This window comes from Trichosurus vulpecula, chromosome 2 (genome assembly GCF_011100635.1).
Source record: "Trichosurus vulpecula isolate mTriVul1 chromosome 2, mTriVul1.pri, whole genome shotgun sequence".
Classification (NCBI taxonomy): Eukaryota; Metazoa; Chordata; class Mammalia; order Diprotodontia; family Phalangeridae; genus Trichosurus; species Trichosurus vulpecula.
Window position 1 is genome coordinate 47,680,130 of NC_050574.1, and position 17,179 is coordinate 47,697,308.

The following is a 17,179-nucleotide window of genomic DNA, read 5'->3' on the forward strand; positions in this document are numbered from 1 at the left end:
CCCACCTCAGTCCCCCTGTTACCACCCCTCCCAGTTTGTCACCTCCCCCCTGCTTCCCTTGCCCTACCACCTCCTCATGGGAGTTAGGGGATATGATCACCAACTATGGCAGGTTGGCATGGGCCAGAGTCTCTGAGGTTTGGATTTCTCTTCTCCCAGTGTTACCTTTCTGGATGAAGGTAGCCTCTGTGAGCCAGGAACTTTTAGGAAAGACTGGTCTTGCACAGGTTAAACAAAATGGCTGCTGAGGTCCCTTCAAACACTACCTTCTGTGATAAGGAAACTGAAGGCTACCGTCCAAGGTGGAATCCAGAGGTGTTCCCATCCTCCAGGTGAGCCCCTCCTTGACTCAGCCTCTCCCTTGTTCCCACCTGTAGCATGGAGCGCTCCAGGAGCTCTCCCAGATTCTGTCTCTTCCCTCCTAGGCCCTAACCCTTTTGTGGTGCTTCATCCAATTTGCTAGATGGGCTCTGGCCGTATGCATTGTTCCCAACCATCTTCCTAGTTCCTTTCTCCTTTCAGTTACAGGGCTCCTCCTCACTAGAGTTTTCCTTTCTGCCACCCCCAATATCTTCCTTAGTCACTGGTTTAGTGGTTCTAGCTAGGCCGTTTTCCTCCCTTCTATCTCTTTTCATTTTAAGGGCCCCCGTGCAAGTCAGGGAGTCTTTGGGAAAAGACACTTTTTCGTAAGCCTTAGGAGATGCACTCCATCCTTAGCCAGAAGTTCATCACTCTGGTGTCTTAACTTTATAAACTCAAACCCTGTTCTCTACCCCATCTACTTAGACCGTGTTGCCCACTCCCTATATCCTCACTTCCCATCCAAAGTCCCAACGCTTAACTTAAAGGAAAAATAAAAACATCACCTCTTCTCCCAAGTCCCTTAGTTTCTTGCCTGGAAGTTTACAGATACTAGAGATATTTCCAGGCTTTTTTCTGGTGGTATCATCTGATCCACTGTGAGTCATCAGAAGTGGGTTGGGGTGGGCGGCCTTGAGAAGGCTTGGCAAGCTGTGAATTCATGCTCCAGGAAGAAAACATGTTTCCCAGCTGGCTATGCCACATCTACATATGGCTGCTTCTTCTGATCATAGGATTTCAGAGCTGGGAGGACCCTTAGAACACAGAATATCAGAGCTGGGAGGAACCTTAGAACACAGAATGTTGGGGCTGGGAGGGCCCTTAGAACACAGAGTGTCAGGGCTGGGAGGGCCCTTAGAACACAGAGTGTCAGGGCTGGGAGGACCCTTAGAACACAGAGTGTCAGGGCTGGGAGGGCCCTTAGAACACAGAATGTCAGAGCTGGGAGGGCCCTTAGAACACAGAGTGTCAGGGCTGGGAGGACCCTTAGAACACAGAATGTCAGAGGTGGGAGGACCTTTAGAACACAGAATGTCAGGACTGGGAGGGCCCTTAGAACACAGAATGTCAGAGCTGGGAGGGCCCTTAGAATTGAGAGTGTTTGAATTGGAAGGAACCTTGAAGACCATCTATCTAGTCTTCATTTTTGAAATGAGAGGCTGCATAAGAACTTAGAAAAGCACAAATCAGTATTTTTAGGGGCAGTAGGTGACACAGTAGAGAGAGTGCTGGGCTTGGAGTCGAGAAGCCTCAATCTTCTCGAGTTCAAATCTAGCCTCAGACCCTCACTGGCTGTGTAGCCCTGGGCAAGTCTATTTGCCTCAGTGTCCTAATCCGTCAAATGAGCTGGAAAAGCCACTCCAGTATCTTTGCCAAGAAAACCCCAAATGAGATCACAAAGAGTCTGACACAACTGAACAACGAACAAATGTTGTATTTTTATTTATTTTGTTAAGCATTTACATTTTAATCTGATTCCAGAACATGACCTGTAAGTTTAACACCTATGGCAGAGAATGGCTTGGAGAAAATAAAGTAAGGGAAATCAATTAGGGAGCTATTGTAATACTCTGTGCTAGAGAATGACGACTATGTGAACAGAGAGAAGGGGAGGTGCTCACAAGGAGAGCGGAATCAATAGGACTTGGTAATTGATTAGAAGTGGAGATGGCAAGAGAGAGTGAAAATTCCAGGATGATTCTGAGGTTGGGAACCTGTAAGAAATTAAGAAAAGGGTCATATTTTTTCAGGGAAGAGAATGAGCTGTGTTTAGACCTAAGATCATAGGATCATAAATTTAGAGCTGAAAGGGATTTTACAAACCACGGAGTCCAAGCTTCTCATTTTACAAATGAGAAGATAAAAACAGAGAAATGAGGTATCTTGTCTGTGGCCCGACAGCTTAGTGTGCGAGGTAGGATTTGAATTCAGGACATCCCGGCTCCAAGTCGGGTGTCCTATCCACTTGTCATATATCCTTTCAAGTTTGATCCTTCTGGATCCAATACTCCTTCCTCCACACCCTTCTGACTCTCCATGTTGAGTTGGAGATGTCCATGGAACATACGTCTAAGCAGAGATATCCAGCAGGTGGTTAGTAATGTGGTTTTAGATGTCAGGAAAGTGGTGAGAAGTTCTTTGTATTTGTATCTCCAACGATGCTTGGTACATAGTAAGTGCTTAATAAATGCTTGTTATTGATAAATGGATGGATATGGTGAACTTTCGTGATGCAAAAACTCACAATATTTTTGTTTGTCTTTCATGAATTGCTGTGCTTCAGTCTGGACAGCTGGAGACCCAATCTGGTCATCTGATGAGGGCTTTTGTAATCTGGATCAACCCTCCACAGCACCTCATGAAAAGGTGAGGTCTCCTGGTAGAAGGGGCTTAATTGCTGATTGGTTGAAGCTCCATAAAAAGTGATTCCCTCTGCCCTAGTGGGTAGATAGTGCTGTAGATAAGAGATGATATGCGCATGAAAGTGAGAGAGAAAATGAGAGACAGATGGAGGGAGGGAGAGAGGGAGGGAGATAGGAGAGAGAGGGAAAGCAAGAAGGAGAAGGTGAAGGAAGGGGAAGAGAGGGAGACAAGAGGGAAGAGAGAGAAAAAGAGAGAGAGGGGAAAGGATAGAGAAGAGAGAGAGGGAAAGAGAGAGAGAGGGAGAGAGAGAGGGGGGAGGGAGGGAGGAGGGAGAGGGAGGAGAGAGAGAAGAAGGAAAGAAGAAAGAAGGTGAGAGGGAGGAAAAGAAGGAGGGAGGGAGAAAGGGAGGAGGAGAGGGGATAGAAGAAGAAGGAACAGAGACAGAGACAGAGGTACAACAGTAAGTCCCAGCAATGTTTATTTCATATTGACAATAAATCATAAATGGGGATCAATTATAACGCTGGGGTGTAGGCGGACTGAGATGCTGCGAAAAGGCAGATTTAGGCTCAATGTGAATGTTTTTTAATCCCTAACAATTAGTCATCAAACAGTGGAATGGAGAGCTTTGAGAGATAGTGAATTCCTCATCACAGGAGGTCTTCAGGGTAATGATGCCGGTAATGACCATGATATGACAGGTGACATTTATATCACCCTTTAAAGTTTGCAAAGCTTTTCCATAGTTCTCCCCCTCAAGCCAAGGCTGGGTGTCCACTTAATAGGGAGGCTGAAGAGCCATACTTGTTCTAGTCCTCTTCGACCAGAAGACTAAAAAGGACTAAAGCTCTCCCTTTGAGGTCCCTAAGGTTTCATGAGACTCTGGGGGAGAGAGAGGGAGGGACAGAGGGACAGAGGGACAGAGGGAGAGAGGAAAGAACCACCAGAAGGATCAACAGCAGTATTTCAAAAATGGAATGTGAACTAATCCCGGGAACCCAGGACAGAGATGATGGCAACCAACCAACACTCCAGCAGCTACCTGGAGGTTACCCTTAAATGAAGCCTTGATGGGAGGCAAGGATCTGAGAGGTGGAAGTAAAGATGTATTATATTCCAGGGATGAGGTGGAGGGAGCATGAAAGTTGGGTCTTTGAGAAGGCATGGGGATGGAAAATGAAATGCCATTTTTAAGAGACAGCACATAGTTCAGCTGGAACATAAAAGGCATGAATGAGAATGATCTATTTATTTATTTAAAGGCATGAACTAGAATAATCTATTTATTTATTTATTCAGTCATTTATTTATAATGAGAATAATTTGAAGTGAGTTTAGGAAGGGTTGGTTGGAGATAGATTGTGGGGGAAGGCTAACACTTTTAGTACAAGGCTTTAGGGACTGTGAAGGGGGAAGATTTAGGATCTTGGACTTCCATAGCTAGGAAGCATCTTAGTCCTGGGGATTGCACCTAGAAAAGACACCAGAAAGAAACCTTGCTATATTCAAGGATTCAGGGCAGAAAAGGACGAGTCAAATGCTTGGGAGATGAAGCCAAGAAGGCGGGCACATCAGGCTACATTCTGTGGTGATGCTGTATGCCGATAGTTTTTCCTGATTATCCTGATGGGTCAAGCCTAGATGGTTTGTGCCCCAATCCTTCTCCTCTCACTGTAATAGATCATGTGAGTTAGAAAATTCAATGTGGAGGAGGAACACGCAGAAACGAGTCATCCATTCCAAACTTGAAGGCTAAGGAGCAGAAGAGCCTTTATGTCTCCCATCTCCTCTCAAGGCAGTGACATTGGAAATGAATGGGAATTAAGGGGATTTTGGGCATAGGGCCACAGACTTCTGAGATCAAAGGCATTTTAGAGGCCAGCTAGCCCAACTCCCTCATTTAACAGATAATGAAACAGAGGGTCAGAGAGGAGGAAGATGATGATAACGATGGTATGGATGATAACTGACAAAGCACTTTACAGACATGATCTCATGCGATGTTCATAACAACGCTGAGAAGGAGGTGCCTAGTTTTACATTGAGAAAATCGAAGCAGGCAACAGTTAAATGACTGCCCAAGGTCATACAGGTGATTTGACCTCAGGTCTTTCTGACTCCAAACTAGCCTCTGTACTCTATATGGCTCCCACTACCTGAAGTCACTCCAGAATTCAAACTCAGGTGGCTGGACAAGCTCCAGGTGCTTTTGGCAGCTAGGTGGATAGAGAGCTGGGCCAGGAGCAGGAAGATCTGAGTTCAAATGCAGCCTCAGACACTTAATAGCTGTGCAGTCATGAGCAAGTCAGTGAAAACAAAAATAAACCAAAAAAAAACCCCTCCTTTGTCTGCCTCAGTTTTCTCAATTGTAAAATGGGGGTGATAATAGCATCTTCTTCCCAGGGTTGTTGGACCAAATGAGATGACAATTGTCATGCACTTAAGTGCTTACACCGTGCCTAGTACAGAGTAGGTGCTATACAGATGACAGCTGTTAGGTGGCACAGTGCATAGAGTGCTGGGCCTGGAGTCAGGAAGACCTGAGTTCAAATCTAGCTTTAGATACTTAACTATGTGACCCTGTGCAAGTCACTTCACCCTGTTTGCCTCAGTTTCCTCATCTGTAAAATAAGCAGGAGAAGGAAATGGCAAACCACTCCAGTATCTTTGCCAAGAAAACCCCAAACAGGGTCATGAAGAGTTGGGCACAATTGGGAAAAAGATGAATGAGCAGGAACACATTGTTGTTTGGCTCCCGGCATTTTTGTTCCGAGCCCCTTGGAGGAAGGGATGTCAGTAATGGTTAACAACAAAGAGCCTCAGATCTTCCTGAGGGAAGCAGATCCTAGAAGGATCAGGGCTCTAACACTGGCGGAGGCTCTGAGGGAGGCTCTGACCATGGTGGGAGCTCAAGCCAGACGGGAAATGACTTAGAAAAGGAATGCTGTCTGTGAAAATAGCTGCCGCAGCTTGACCAGTCTTAGCATAGCAGATTTTGGCAAAGGTGTAGGGTTGGGTTTTTTGGTTTGTTTGCTTTTTCATTTTCTAAACTTTGCTGATGGCTCCTGGCAAGACCTTATTTTATCGTTGCTTTGGAATCCTCCCAGATGGTTTGGTTAGAGACAAAATGTGATGCTGTGGGTGGGACGCCTCTGTGACAGGTAGGTAGTTAGTTGGTCTAGCGGGCAGAGGGCGGGCCTTAGGATCAGGAGGACCTTAAGATCAGGGTATAAATTCTGCTTCTGATATTACAAACTGAGTGGCCTGGGCAAGTCATTTTCCTCCCCTCTAAGCATTAACTTTCTCATCCGTAAAATGGAGATAGTAATAAGGACCTGGGTTCGACTCTTGGCTCTGTATCTTACTGTTTATGTGACCTTGGGCAAGTCATTTACCCTAAAAGGAGATTTCAGTTTTTTTTTTTTAATGTGAAATGATGGAGCAGGACTAGAGGGTTGTCAAGCTCTAAAATCATAATCTTGTTATCCTGTGTGGGCTTCAAGATTCCTTCTAGTTCTAAATTATATGACTCTCATAAGCTATATGTAGTAAAAGAAGGGGGCAAGGGTTGGGGGACAGCATCTAGGTGTTGAAGTAGATGGAGTGCCGGACCTGGAATCAGGAAGACTCATCTTCCTGAGTTTAAATCTGGCCTCAGATGCATCGTAGCTGTGTGACCCTGGGCAAGTCACTTCACCCTGTTTGCCTCTGTTTCCTCATCTCTAAAATGAGCTGGAGAAGGAAATAGCAAACCGCTCCAGTGACCCCAAATAGGGTCACAAGGAGTTGAATATGACTGAAAAAAACAACTGACTGAGTACCAAGGGGAGGCTGAAATGAGAAAATAATGTATATAACATGCTCTGCAAACTTTAAAGTACTATATAAATGTCAGTTATTATAATATTATTATTATGTTCTTCATTTCAGTGCCTAGCCTTATGAGGTAAGCACTTATTAAGCACTTACAGTGTGCCCTGCAGGTATTGTGCTCACCCTTTTCCTAATTTCCTGCAGGTTCCCAACCTCATCCTCCATATTGAATCAGTTACCAAGTGCTTTTGCTTCTACTCTACAACATCTCTTAGGTACCTCCCCTCCTGTGCACTCACACCACCATCACCCATCATCCTCTAGCATGGACTCCTCCTCCAATGGCCTCCTAATTATCTCCCTTACTTTGTTCTCTCAGTCTTCTAAGTTATCCACTACCGGAGGTCCTACATGCGCCTGCAAAACTTCCATGCTCCGGAACCAGATTAAACTGTAGATGTTTAACAAAATTAATAAAAATACAACATAGATAATGGGGGGGGTGTACAAATACAAGCAAAAAGAAAGACAATCCCTGCTTAAGGAGCTTATATTCTAATGGGGAACATACACAAAAGAAAACTGAAAAGGTGGTTGGGGGAGGTCATAGTTTTGAAGTCCAGAAAGCCAGGAGGGGAATAAAGGCTAAACAGCCTGGGCCCCTTCCCAAAATGAGGCCTCAAGAGGACCTCATCAGTGAGAGAAGCAGGGTGGCCTGGCACAGGGATATTCCTTGCCCATAATAGTCGCTTAACAAATATTTGGGCTAATTAACATTTATATAGCACCTACTGTGTGCTAAGCACTTAAAAATTATTAAATTTGATCTTCACAACAACCCTGAGACGTATTATTATTATTTCCATTTTACAGTTGGGGAAACTGAGGCAAACAAAGGTAAATGTCTGAGGTCAGATTTGAACGCAGGTCTTCTTAACTCTAGGCACTGTTGGCATCATCACATCCATAGATTACACCTTGAAAGCAAGGAGCAATCCAAATCTTCTCTGACCCTTTTAACTTTCTGAAAACCTCTTTAGGGCCCAGTTATGCACCTGAATCAGTCTCACCTGGTCAATTGGCCCCACCTGGAGCAGTCCCACCTCATCAATATCTCACACCTGGATCAGTCCCACCACGGCGGCATCCCACACCTGGAGCAGACTCAGTTGGTCGCCATTGCCGATGAGCTCAACACCCAGGATGACATCATTCAGCACCTGGGACAGGAAGTCAACCGCCTGGCGGGCTTTGAGATGGAATCAAAACACAAAGATTCTGTGATCGCCAATCTCCAAAATGAAGTGGCTACCATGTCTCAGAGGCTGATGTTAGTGCAGACGGCCCCCGGCCAGAGTGGCGTCGAGATGGGTCAGAAGCTGGAGCTCCTGGATCAGGACATTGATGACAAAAAGTCTGAGATTCAATCCTTGAAAGACCAGGTATTGTGTAAGGATGGCAAGACATAGAGGATTGAGTTTGTTTTTAAATCCAGATGTACGGTGATGTCTCCATAGTGAAAGCAAAGCAGAGTGTTGAGGCCAGATAACCTAAGTCCCTCCGCACTCACAGTTATTAGGCAATTTAGATAAGGACTGGCCATCCTTCCCATCCCCTTCCCCAAGTGCTTGTCTCATCCCTTTTGAGCATAAATGCAGATCTGGAAGAGACCTCAAAAAGACCATGTAGCCGGTGACGTCAAACTCAAATAGAAAAGAGTCTACTAGATCATATGTGAGAGCCCTGCAGACACAGAGTGACTTAGAAAACCACATAGTAAAATTATCTATGTTTGTATTGTATTTTTATTAATTCTGTTAACTGGTTCCCAGTTACATTTTAATCTGGTTCAGGCCTTTCTCCAAAATGTCATGGGCCACATGTGGCCAGTAGGCTGCATGTTTGACGTTGTCCTTGTCCAGTCGTATCTAACTCTTGGTGACCCCACCTGGGGTTTTCTTGGTAAAGATACTGCAGTGGTTTGCCATTTCCTTCTCCACCTCATTTGAGAGATAAGGAAACTGAGGCAAACTGGGTGAAGTGACTTGCCCAGGGTCATATAGCTAATAAGCGTCTGAGGTCACATTTGAACTCAAGTCTTCCTGACTCCAGGCCCAATGCTCTATCCACTGTGCTACCTAGCTATACCCCTATCTAGTCTAATCCATTCATTTTACAGATGAGAAAAGTGAGGCACTGAGGGATTTAATGATTTTCCTAAGGTCACCCAATTTGTGAGTAACACAGCTAAGATTTGAGCCCAGATTCTGTAACTCTAAATCCAATGCTTGTTCCATGACACTAAAACCTGGCTGTGTATCTCAGTCCTGCCACTTACTAGATGTGTGATCTTGGGTGAACCACTTTATCTCTCTAAGCATCAATTTTTTCATCTCTAAAACAAGGGTGATAATATTGTGTTACTGACTTGACAGGTTGTCCAATGCAATCAACATTTATTAAGCACCTACTATATACAGGACAGAATCAGCTATAATCACCATAATGCACAGAGCACCAAGCCTGGATTAGGAAGACTCATCTTTCTGAGTTCAAATCTGGCCTCAGACACTAGCTGTGTGACCCTGGGCAAGTCACTTCACCCTGTTTGCCTCAGTTTCCTCATCTGTAAAATGAGCTAGAGAAGGAAATGGCAAACTACTCCAGTTTCCTTGCCAAGAAAACCCCAAAGTGTTTCACAAAGAGTAAGACACGACAGAACAAGAATATAAACATAACATAGTCCTGATATTACTTTTATATATTTTGGTTCAGAATGAGCAAGCTAAGAATGACCAAGAGGGGTTTTTTGAGTTGTTGCTGTTTTTAGCTGTGTCAGAAGAAAAAATAGGAGCAAAAAAAGATAGGCCTGCTGTTTGAGTTGGATAGGATAATGATAATTGACAACAAATTGAGGATAGAACTGCTTGAATCCAATTTTATTTTTTCCTGGCATGGAGAATTCCCTTTTCCCTGGGAATGATGGAATAAAAATGGTCAATGGGGAGGTGATACCCAAGCTAAGTAAGGAAAGAGCCAGGGAGCTCCTAGTCACCCTTGATGAATTCAGGTCATCTTTTCCAAATAAATTACATCCTCAGCTACCGATAGGACTAGTTTTTGTAACTGTTGAGTCATTGGTGGCAATATCTGAGAGATCATGGAAAATGGCAGAAATATTGCAAGACCAGAGAAGGGCATATGTTGTGCTCCTCCAGGAAGAAAGAGAAGAGTGTTTATCATGGGTAGGCCAGCCAGCTTGACTTTCATTCTTAGGGAAATTCCAGAACAAATCATTAAAGGATTGCTTAATGAACATTTAGACAAGGAATACATAATTACAAAGAGTCTGCCCGCCTTCATCATTGACTGGTTATGGTAGACTAACTTCATTTCCGTTTATGATAGGGTCACTAAAGTGGTAAATCAAGTGAAGATTGTAGATATAGATTAGTTTGATTTTTAGCAAAATTTAATAATGTATCTCACACTGTTCTTGTGGGAAATTTGAAGAGATGGAGCCGGGGTGATAATGTAATGAGATGGATCTGGAACTGGTTGAATGCTTGGACTCAAAGAATAGTTATTGGATTCAATATCCACTGGGCAAGAGATCTCCAGTGCAGTGTCCCAGGGATCTGTGTTTGGCCCTGGGCTGTCTAACATTTTTATCCCTGATTTAGATAAAGGCGTGGATGGCATGCTCATTCAGTTTACAGATGGCACCAAAAAATGAGATAATGAACACACTGTATGACGGAGGCAGGAGCCAAAAGGAACTTGATCATTAAGGCACTGGGTTGAATCTAATTAAATGAAATTCAGTACGGATAAATATAACTTTTATATATGAATTAGAAAAATTAACTTCACAAGTACAGAATGGGGGAGGTGAAAAAGCTAATGTGATCGTGGGTTGCATTGAGCTTCCAGAAATAAGGGGCTGAGCCCAGATGTGCGACTTTTTGCAAGTCACTTAACCCTGTTTGCCTCAGTTTCCTCATCTGTGAAATGAGCCGGAGAAGGAAATGACATACTGCTCCAATATCTTTGCCAATAAAACCCCAAATGGGGGTCACAAAGAGTCAGACATGACTGAATGACAACAAAGACAAGATCCATCAGAACTATGGCCTATTCAAATTATGTCCAGGGAATTATGTTCAGTTCTGGGAGCCACAGATTTAGAAAGATATTGCTAAACTAGAGTAACAGTTCTTAAACTTTTTGGTCTCAGGACTCCTTTACACTCTTAAAAACTGAGGACCCCAAAGAGCTTGTAGTTTTTATTTTATTTTATTTTTGAGAGTTCTGTCTGTTGACATTTACCATAGGAGAAATTAAAATGATAATATTATTATGACAATAGTTCATGGACACACTGAAAAGGTCTTGGGAACCCCCACAGGTCCCCAGACCACACTCTAGAACCACTAAGCTACAGAGTGTGCAGAGGAATGCATCTAGAATGGTGAAAGGCATCAAACCCATGCCATATAAGAATGCTAAAGGAAATAAAGATGTTTAGCCCCTAAAGACTTAGGGGCGTCATAATAGCTTTCTTCCAGTATTTGAAGGGCTGACATGTGGAGGAAGTATTACACTTGTTGTTTGGCAGCAGAAGGAGGAATCAGGAACAGTGAGTAGAAATTGCAGAGTCAAGTTTAGCCTTGATCGCAGAAAAAACATTCCTAAAATTTAAACTTGTCCAAAAGTGGAATGAACTGCCTGGAGAGTGGTAGACCGTCCCTCACTGGAGGTTTTCATACAAAGAATGGATGACAACTTCATCCTTCAGGTATGTTATAGTAGAGATCCCTTTCTGGTGTGGTGGTCTGGTGTGGTTTCTTCTAACTCCAAAATTCAATGATTCTATGATTTTTGGATCCCCCTTCTTGTTAGTGCGCTCTCCTCAAAGCACCATGTATGTGACATTTAATATAATGCAGGGACATTTCTAGGCCTGTATCACTGCCATGTCAGCAGTCTAATTCAGTTCATGTGTTGCCTTAAAGCATATATAAGATGGCAACATGTCCCTATATTACTTATCCAGCAAGAGAGTTAAAAAGCTGAGTTGTCCACAAGATGGCGCTCTGTATGAGCCACCTCAGCTACTCTCCTGTGAGAATAGCCCAAAATACCACAATATTTCCACTGGTCACCAGAGGACACCCAGCCCATAGATAATTAGCTTTAGTTGGCTAAGGTAGATAGATTAGATTGCTTGGGGATGAAATATAATATTACTAAGAATTTTTTAAGATAAAATATAGAGTTCTAAAGTCTCAATCTTCTATCTGGGCTCTCCTTTCTTTGGCCATAGGTCCACAACATACCATGAACATGTAACATATTGAACATAATAAAAATGGAAAGGAGTTAAGGAATCCTAAATGGAGTTATCTACCTCTTTGTTGTTGTTTCTTCATTTCAGTCATGTCTGACCCTGCATAAACCCATTTGGAGTTTTCTTGGCAAAGATACTGAAGTAGTTTGCCATTTCCTTCCCCACCTCATTTTACAGATGAGGAAACTGAGGCAAACAGGGTGAAGTGACTTGCTCAGGGTCACACAGCTAGTAAGTGTCTGAGGACAGATTTGAATTCAGGAAGATGAGTCTTTCTGACTCCAGGCCTGGTGCTCTGTGCACTATGGTGTCATGTAGCTGCTCTGTCCAGCTCTAGCCAGCTTCCAAATTTTACCAGTCAGATCTTTGGAGTGTCAGGAAAAGTCACTGAACCACTCACACCTGCAGTTGATGGAAGAGTATAAGGGGAGAGGTATTGGTGTATGTGATGCCAGCTCCAGTTCCTGGACTATAGCAGGAAGATCTTGGGAAAAGCAGGGCAGTGAAAGAAAAAACCCTCCTTGCCTTGCTCACCAATCAATATGATTCTTCATTGCTTCCAGTCTTGAAGCTTAGGATACATGCTTCTGCTTGAACTCCAACCCCCTTATCTGTTTGAAGATCTGAGAATCTAAGCTATTCTCTAGCAGATCCAGTTGCCAGCCAATACAGTGTGGGGCTTCAGCATCAGAGGCCCCCATGACCGGCATAGCCCCAGTCCCAGAAGCTCTGGATTACCTCATGGACAACTCACAGTTCAAAGAACTGAGGCTTCCCAGGCTCCATCGCCCACCTGGAGACCATGAAGTCCAAATCTCAAAGACAGTGAAGGAAGAGGAAGTCCCCATCCCTGGACCCTGAGTACAGATCTCATGCTCCTCTCTTCCATAAAGGATGGCTTCATGGCTGGTACAAACTTCCATTGCCCAGGTCTCCCAGTGAAAGGAGATGGACAATCCTAAGAAACTGATTTATTGAGCTCTTTCTTCCCAAATTTTCATTATCCTGCGCCCAGTGGCCATTTTTTTAAAGGTAAGAAGAGAGTTAGGTATGGTAACAGGTTAAATACACACATACATAGATATAGATATCTATAGATATATGTCTATATATCTATGTGTGTATATACATATATATCTGTGTGCATATACATATATACATACATATATCTTTATATGTATATACAGACATATGATAGAGCTATAGATAGATATACTTATGTATATACTGGTCATATTCCCCCAGTAGAATATAAGTTCCATGAGGGCAAGACCTTTTGTCCTAAGAGTCAACATGGCATGGTGGATGGAGTGCTACCTTGGAGTCATGAAGACTCAGTTTCAGATCCGGCCTCAGACACAGTAGTTATGCAATGCTAGATAAACCAGTTAACTTTTTTAAGCCTCAGTTTCTTCATCTGTAAAATGGAAGTAGTGGTACTTCTCATACATACCTTATAAGGTTATTGAGAGAATTAAATGAGATGATGATATATGCAAAGTGCTTTGCAAATATTAAAACCCTATATGGATTCCATTATAGTTATTATTTCATATTTGTATCCTGAGCACCTCACACAGGGCTTTATACATAGAGGTGCTTACTAAACGCTTGTTAGGTGACATGATCCTTTGGGGGAACATCCTCCGTATGATGCCCCCTAACTGTGGGCATGCCCCAAGGCTCTGTTCTGGGCCTTCTTTTCTCCCAACATCTCCTCAATGATTCTGTCAACTCCCATGGGTTCAGTTATCACGTCTATGCTAATTACTCACCTCCAGACTGAGCTCCAGACATGAATCACCAACTGCCTGCTGAATATTTTGAATTGTGTCACATAAGCCTCTCAAACTCGACTTACCCAAAATAGAACTCACTATGGCCACCTCTACCCCTACCCCAGCATCTTCTGAACTTTCCTTTCTCCATCAAGGGCATGACTATTTTCCCCATCACCCCAGTCTGCAGATTCAGCATTATCCTTGAATTCTCTCTCTCACCCCACATATCGAGTCACTTGCCTCCAGGGTCTCATAAAAGTTCCTGTTTGGCCTATAAGGCTTTTTATAACCCGGTCCCAAGTTATTCTTCCAGCCTTATTTTATGTTGCTTTACAAACCGCTACAATCTAGCTGGAGAGGCTAGGGGGTGCAGTGGACTTGGAGACAGGAAAACCTGAGTTCAAATCTATCCAGCCTCAGACCTTTACTAGCTAAGTGGCCCTGGATAAGTTGCTTAACCTCCATCTGCCTCAGTCCCCTCATCTGCAAAATGGGATAATAATAGCACTTCCCATGAGGCTCAAAGGAGTTGGTATTTGTAAAGTGCTTTGCAAACCTTAATGTGTCATAGAAACACTAGCTATTCATCATGTCTGCCTCAGTTTCCTTTTTCACAAAAATAGGAATAACAAATGCCAGGGTTGCTGTGAGACTCAAATGAGATAATATGTGTAAAGCACTTTGCCAACGTGAAAGCCTTACAGAAATGCCAGCGATGACCATTATTAGCTTCCTGTTCTTCCTACATAATAGTCCATCTCCTGCTCCACGCCTACCTTCACCACTTTCCTTCCAAATTCAGTTCAAGAGATACTTTCTTCATGAAGATTTCCTGACTCTCCCAGCTCCTAATACCTCCTCCACCAAAAAGAAAAAATTACCTTGTATTTACTGTGCATAGTTTGAATATATATGCACTATATTGTATATGTACTGCACATATATGCCTACTCTCCATTCTCAGAGTGTAATTTCCCTGAAGGCAGGGATTGTTCGTCTTTGACTCTACAGTGCCTAGCACAGTACCCACAGAGCACAGAATCAGTGCTTAATAAATGCTTATTGATCGATCGATCCATTGATCGATCAGATCAGGTCGGAATGGAATGGGATGAAAGTTGCTGCTGCCATCCAGACCACAGAAAGAGCCTTAAAAACAAAACCCAGACCCAGATTTCCCTGAATTCTTTTACTCTCTGAAAACTCTTTAGAATCGAGGTATGTTAGTGCACACGGAGCAGTTCCAACCTGTCGGTAAGCCACAGCCCGAGCAGCCACCGCTGGGCGGCAGCCCCAGTGGGTTCAGCACCCAAGATGACGTCACTCCGCACTTGGAACAAGAAACTGATGGCCCCTGGGGCTGTGAAATGGGATCCAAACACAAAGACGCAGGGATGGCCAATCTCCAGAATGAAATGGCCGCCGTGTCTCAGAAGCTGATGTCATCGCAGACAGCCCCCAGCCAGAGTGAAGTGGAGTTGTGTCAGAAGCTAGAACACCTTGAAAGGAATGTGGGTGATAAAAAGGCTGAGATTCAATCCTTGAAAGAACAGGTATTTTATAAGGATGGCAAAAATTGGAGGATTGGGCTGTTGGGGTTCTCTTTTCAAATCCAGATAACAAAGGCATGTCCATGGTTAAAAACAAAGTGGGGTGTTGAGGTCAGTCATCCAGATAATTTAGGCTTCTTGAAATTCCCAGGTAGTTAGACAATTCAGGTAAAAGCCGTTCTTTCCCCTCACTGAACCATTTGGATAATTTTTCTACCCTGTCTTTTGGACAACAGATTTAGAGCAGCTGGAAAGGACCTCAGAGGCAATGTAATTCTACCCACCCATTTTACAGATGGGGAAATAGAAACCTAAAAAGACCTAGTGACCAAATCAATGAAATGTGACTCTTCAATCTTAGCCAAAAGACTGAGAAACCTTAGAATTTCACATTTGGAGTTTACACCAACAGTACTCAAGAGGTTGACAGTGAACGCTTAGTATTTTGATATTCTGGACTTTTTGCAAAGGGGCATTTCCTGGGCTTATTCATAGGATTCAGAGCTGGAGAGGGGTCCTAGAATTCATGTAATTATAGAATCACAGACCTACAGATAGAAGGACATTAAAGGCCAATCCACTGGAGAAGAAACAGACCCAGGAAAGTGACCTGTCCACAATCACACAGATGGCAAATACCAGAGACAAGGTCCCAACCTGGTCCTCTCAAGTCTATAAGAGGGACCTTCAGGCTACATCACCCTGCCTTTACTTTGGGAGTAGGGAACAACCCGAGTGCTTGACCTAAATAAGAATTTCACTTTGTTGTCTTTACAAAAACTCTTCATAAGTGTAATTTCCTCTTAGGCTCTTTGCCACCTAGTTGACTTACTGAAGTCAATAGAATCTATTATTTGAAGATGTAAGCAGTGCTTACAGTAGGGCAGGTTCTGAACATTCAAGGGCAGTTAGGTGGCACAGTGGATAGAATTCTGGTCCTGGAGTCAAGAAACCCTGAGTTCAAATCCGGCCTCAGACACTTACTAGCTGTGTGACCCTGGGCAAGTCACTTCACCTTGGTTGCCTCAGTTTTCCTCATCTGTAAAATGACCTGGAAAAGGAAATGGCAAACCACTCCAGTGGCTTTGCCAAGAAAACCCCAAATGGGGTCAGGAAGAGTCAGACACAACAGAAATGACTAAACAACAACTGAAGATTATATAATGAATTCTGAAGATTGCTGCCAATGGGATTTCTTAAGACACCAACTTTCCTAAATGGAATCCCTGAGGCAGATCTAGAACAAGCTAGTTTAGGACCTGACACGAGAAGCTGAAACAGCATCCAGAAGAAATAGTACTGTACAGGGGCCTCAAAGCAGCTGTAGGCAGGGGTGAGGCCTTGGCACCAGCCAATTCAGGGGAGATGCTCTGGACATTATCCACGGTGGGCAGATGGAGGCCATAGCACCCGTGATGTCACTGCCAGGGAAGCCAGAAGGAGCACAGGGCCAGGAGCTCACCTTGCTAAATTTTCACACCAACTAAATTTCAGCACCCTGTGGCAATTATCCAGTCTCACCATCCTAGTTATAACTGTGCCCTGAATCTTAAAAGAGACTCTCATTCTCCTTCAAATTTAGATATTTATTTGGATCAATTTACATGAAAATTTAGATCAAATTATTTAGATATAAATAATTTAGACATAGGTTAGATATAAATTTGTTTTGTTCTGTTTTTAAAATGCCATTTTAAAATACATAAATTGGCAGGAGATATTTTTAGCTCTGGGTGTGACATTGCACATCTGTTTTAAGGCGGGGGAGGGCAGGAATGTGCCCATGCCTATGTCTCTGTCCTCTGGTTCTCAAAATTTCTCCTTGCCACTGCATAATTTAAAGTGTTGCGCACACCCTGCGTCCTAGAAATGCACAAGCCCTGTCCATTACAAATTCCCTTTACTGACATCACAGCTGTTTGGTAAAAAATAAAGGGGGGGGGGCAAGGAGGGGTGAGAGG

The 17,179-nt window shown here is 43.5% G+C and overlaps 1 protein-coding gene across 1 annotated transcript in view; it reads left to right on the plus strand.

Moving 5' to 3' along the window:
- The window catches only part of FHAD1 (forkhead associated phosphopeptide binding domain 1), a 189,718-nt gene that overhangs the window by 38,725 nt on the left and 133,814 nt on the right, over window positions 1-17,179 (plus strand). The window contains 2 exon segments of the mRNA XM_036745951.1: window positions 2,645-2,727; window positions 7,578-7,979. Of these exon segments, the coding sequence (XP_036601846.1) occupies window positions 2,645-2,727; window positions 7,578-7,979 (485 nt within the window).